This window comes from Cibotium barometz, chromosome 47 (genome assembly GCF_041138505.1).
Source record: "Cibotium barometz isolate CiBa-2024 chromosome 47, ASM4113850v1, whole genome shotgun sequence".
In the NCBI taxonomy this organism is placed as follows: domain Eukaryota; kingdom Viridiplantae; phylum Streptophyta; class Polypodiopsida; order Cyatheales; family Cibotiaceae; genus Cibotium; species Cibotium barometz.
The window spans coordinates 45,127,837-45,131,816 of record NC_141092.1 but is presented as its reverse complement, the minus strand read 5'-3'; the positions used below and the strand labels follow the sequence as shown (position 1 = coordinate 45,131,816).

Below are 3,980 nucleotides of genomic sequence, written 5' to 3'. Positions count from 1 at the left end.
TTCACTGAAAGAAAAGATAAAAACTTTCTACTTATCTCTAGAAGTGGAGGTTATTTATTTCATGAACTCACACCTTACTCTAGCATGATTACTTGCATTTTGATGTATATCTTTAATTACTATTTGATTTGAGGATTGATCTCCACTTCCGAGCTATAAGAGGTTGCAAGTATAGTGTACATGATTTTACTATGGTGACTAGATGGCAAGCAACTTAAGTTTGCCTTTAGGAAGTATAGCATATCCTTCCATTTTATTCATGTGCATATGTTCTCACAGGAGAAGGATAGTATATAATTGTACATGAGAGAAGCCTATATTAATGCACACGTTGGAGTCATTGCGAAGATGAAGAATGTTGGTACACGAAACCCATGATCATCATATTATAGTCGTGTGTGATGGTGCACATGATCATATTATGGTGAGATATCAGAGTACACATATCTTATGTTTCTATAGTTTGGGGTGAGATTGAAATGGCATTCTTGGAACCTGTATTGATGAGGAAATGTGCTAACACAAACACCAGATGCAAACATATCAAGGGACAGATGGCATTGAAAGACCACACGCTTATTAGGAGTGCATGCTAATTTTAGGACGGTGGGCATGGGCTCATGAGAACGCGCCGTTAGTGTGACGATATGGGGAGGTCGTGGTCATCATATGTAGACATGGACAAGGACACGGGGTTGGGCGCCGAGCAATTAGTGCGTATCTCTCCTTGGGTGCCCGTGAGGACGCCCAACTGGCCCATCTTGATCATGGACAATGTGAATTGCCAAAAGAAGAGCGTTTGGTCAGAGGAGTAGCTCAAAACAGTGGCGTTGGTCCGGGCGTCTAAGATGAGGCTGGAGTCGGATGTGAAAAGGCCATCGCTGCCCACGAGGCCCTGGTAGTACTTGTTGTCGAAGCGATTGGGTGTGAACAAGTCCATGTTTGTGAAGTTGGTGGAGTTGCTGGTAGGGCAGATGGCGGCGAGCTCGGAAGCGAGGGTGGCGTTGAGGTTGGGGTCTGGCACTGGCCTCAGTCTGCTTTCGAAAGAGGAGCAGTGAGCCCTCCCAATGGTGTGAGCTCCTGTAAGACCCAACACACAGGCACGCGCGCGCCCATGCACGCGCACACACAATTGCGCTTAGTTTACGTTAATCAACTGCAGTTTGCAGTAATTATGCTTCGTGATTGTTACCGAGGGGAGCTTCTTGGTACCTGAGAGAGCTACCAGATCTGTTGTGTCCAAGCCCTTCTCATTGAAGATGGTCAGAAGCCCAGTGACATTCGCAGTTGGTGGCGGCAAACTGGCTAGCGTGACGCTCTCATTTGCGAATACTGGGTTGTCTCTGCGGCCCAAGGGCACAGGATACTGCGGCCCTTTGGTCTTCAACAAACGAATGCCATGATCAAATCGTCTTGTTAGTCGACATGCAAACGGCTGCGCCCCTCGCAAACTGTGCAGGAGTTATTACTGTTATCGTTATTGTGGGCTCTGTGGATGTTAAGAATTACTTGCCTTGGCAACAGAGTCTCTAGCTGCAAGGGCAACAATATCAGCGCAGGAGACAGTGTTGGGGCATTGCTCTTCCACACTCTCTTTGATGCTGTTGATGATCTGGAAGGCCTCTGCCCTAAGGGTCAGATTTGGGACGTCGCTCTGCTCCCCTGGGCCACTTGTGGAACCATCTAGCAACACCGATGCATCACAACCCTACATAACACACACACACACACACACACACACACACACACCCCACACACACACACCCCACACACAATTTCCCATCAGTGCATTACCTGTACATCACTGCACTTTGTCCACCAAAAACACATCATAATTTGAACAATTGCCCATCAAAGAACCTTATCTAAAGCTCCATTGCTCATCAATATATTAACTCTCACAACATCTATGCATCACAACTGTCCATCCAAAAGCACATGATTACTTCACAATTGCCCACTAAAGCACACATAAAAATACATGATTACTTCCCAAATGCCCATCCATAAACACATGATTACTTCACAAGTGCCCACTAGAGCACACATTTTTAAAAAAAATTTAGCATACTTAACGCCCCACTAAAACACTAACAAATGCCAATCAACAACACATATATTAGCATGCACATTAGAAAGCACACATGATCACAATAGCACAATTGCCCATCAACAATAATGCAATTATAAGCAATATATATTAATCTCTACAGCAAGGAACCCACAAGCCAATGTAGCTTCTAGATAATAATAAAAAATTCCCCAATATACATAAGATAAACATGAAGAAGTTCAACTTTGGTAGGGTTATTAGAGAAGCTTAAATTGAACAAGGAGGTCGATCGATCAATGTACCAGGACAAAGCAATCATGGAAGTGGAGTCTAAGTAAGCCAGCTGCTTGAGTAATATCATCCTCCAAGTAAGGTTTGAGCGATTCCTGCACTATGGATTCTAGGTTCGGACATGAGCTTTTATAGAACCACCAAGATAAACCACTCTCAAGGGGAGGCAGTTCATGGTTGGAATCAAAGTATGAGGCCCCAGATTGCACAAGATTAACAAGCAATACTACTTGCCAAACCCAGAAAATCACATTGACAATCAAAGGAGGCATGTTGTTTTGCTAGAGACTTGATTTGCACGGGGAAGGAATGAAAATGCAATGGTGCTTATATAGAGCTCAGAGGTGACTTTTGGAGAAAGCAGATAGGTTTGAGCCGCCCACACTATCCATTAATCAACTATTAAAGGATTCCATGTTCAAAGGTTTTGATTGGAAAGGCCTTATTCTATGGTAGAAAAAGCTACCAAATGTCTCATTCTGTCACGAGGGGTAGAATGGGTTTGAATCATCCCACTCTCGCTTTAATCATTCATAGTCCATTAACATAAAAGATTGGGTAGGTATGGGCAATTGAGATTACAATATTTTGATAGTTTGGTCTCTCGATCCGTGCCACTATATGGTAATACCAATAAAGTTGTGCTTTTTAAAAAAAAAACTAAAGTTATGAAGTTATGCTCTGGTGCTCATTGCTTTTCCACGGTGCACCATGTGTCCAAGAAACGCTATTTACGCCCTTTTCCAATGCACAAAAAAGAGCTTGTATCTTTCTTGAGAAAGGTAGTACAACGTGGAGTACCCTCCCCTTGCCTTGCTTACACCCATTAAGTGGACCCTCCTCCTCTCCTTGCCTTCCTTACACCCATTAAGTGGCTAGGAGAGTACCCTTCCTTAGTACACCCATTAAGTGGCTAGGAGAGTGCCCTCCCCCTCCCCTTGCCTTCCTGACACCCATTAAGTGAGAGTACCCTCCCCCTCTCTTTGCCTTCCTTACACCCATTAAGTGGCCAGGAAAGACACAACCCCAACATTGACATATATGATCAAGTAATGGCTAGGCAAAAATCACAAGACTAGCCCCACACACACACACACCCCCCTCCTCAGTGCCCCTCCCTCTTTCCCCCTTTTCCCCTTGGCCTTCCATACACCCAAACAAAAGACCCCATTTAATGCCCAACGTGATGGCTAGACAAAAAGTCACAAGGCTAACCTTACACACACACACACACCCCTCCTCTCTCCCCCTCCCTCTTTCCCTTTTCCTTCCTTACACCCCCAAAGAAAAGACCCCATGTAATTCCCAACGTGATGGCTAGACAAAAAGTCACAAGGCTAACCTTACACACACACACACACCCCTCCTCTCGCCCCCTCCCTCTTTCCCTTTTTCCCCTTTGTCTTCCTTACACCCATTAAGTGGAAAGAAAGACCATTTAATGACCAATGTGATGGCTAGATAAAAGTCACAAGGATAACCTTATACCATATGCCTACTAGCATTACAATGCCGCACTAGACATACAGTGGCGATATAGTACAATAAAAAGAACTAGAATGCTCACACAAAACATGTTTGAGAAGAGACCTAGAAAATAATTAAGCTCTAATGTTTGTTCACATAAAACTTATTT

At 44.1% G+C, this 3,980-nt stretch overlaps 1 protein-coding gene across 1 annotated transcript; it reads right to left on the bottom strand.

Moving 5' to 3' along the window:
- Nucleotides 1-366: 366 nt before the first annotated feature.
- Nucleotides 367-2,658, bottom strand: LOC147611742 (cationic peroxidase SPC4-like). Its single transcript, XM_086784786.1, has 4 exons — nucleotides 2,356-2,658; nucleotides 1,514-1,708; nucleotides 1,213-1,381; nucleotides 367-1,080 (listed from the first exon to the last, which is right to left on the bottom strand). Exons 1-4 carry the CDS (start codon nucleotides 2,614-2,616, stop codon nucleotides 635-637), a joined length of 1,071 nt encoding a protein of 356 aa, XP_086640912.1. The 5' UTR covers nucleotides 2,617-2,658; the 3' UTR covers nucleotides 367-634.
- Between the last annotated feature and the right edge of the window lie 1,322 nt (nucleotides 2,659-3,980).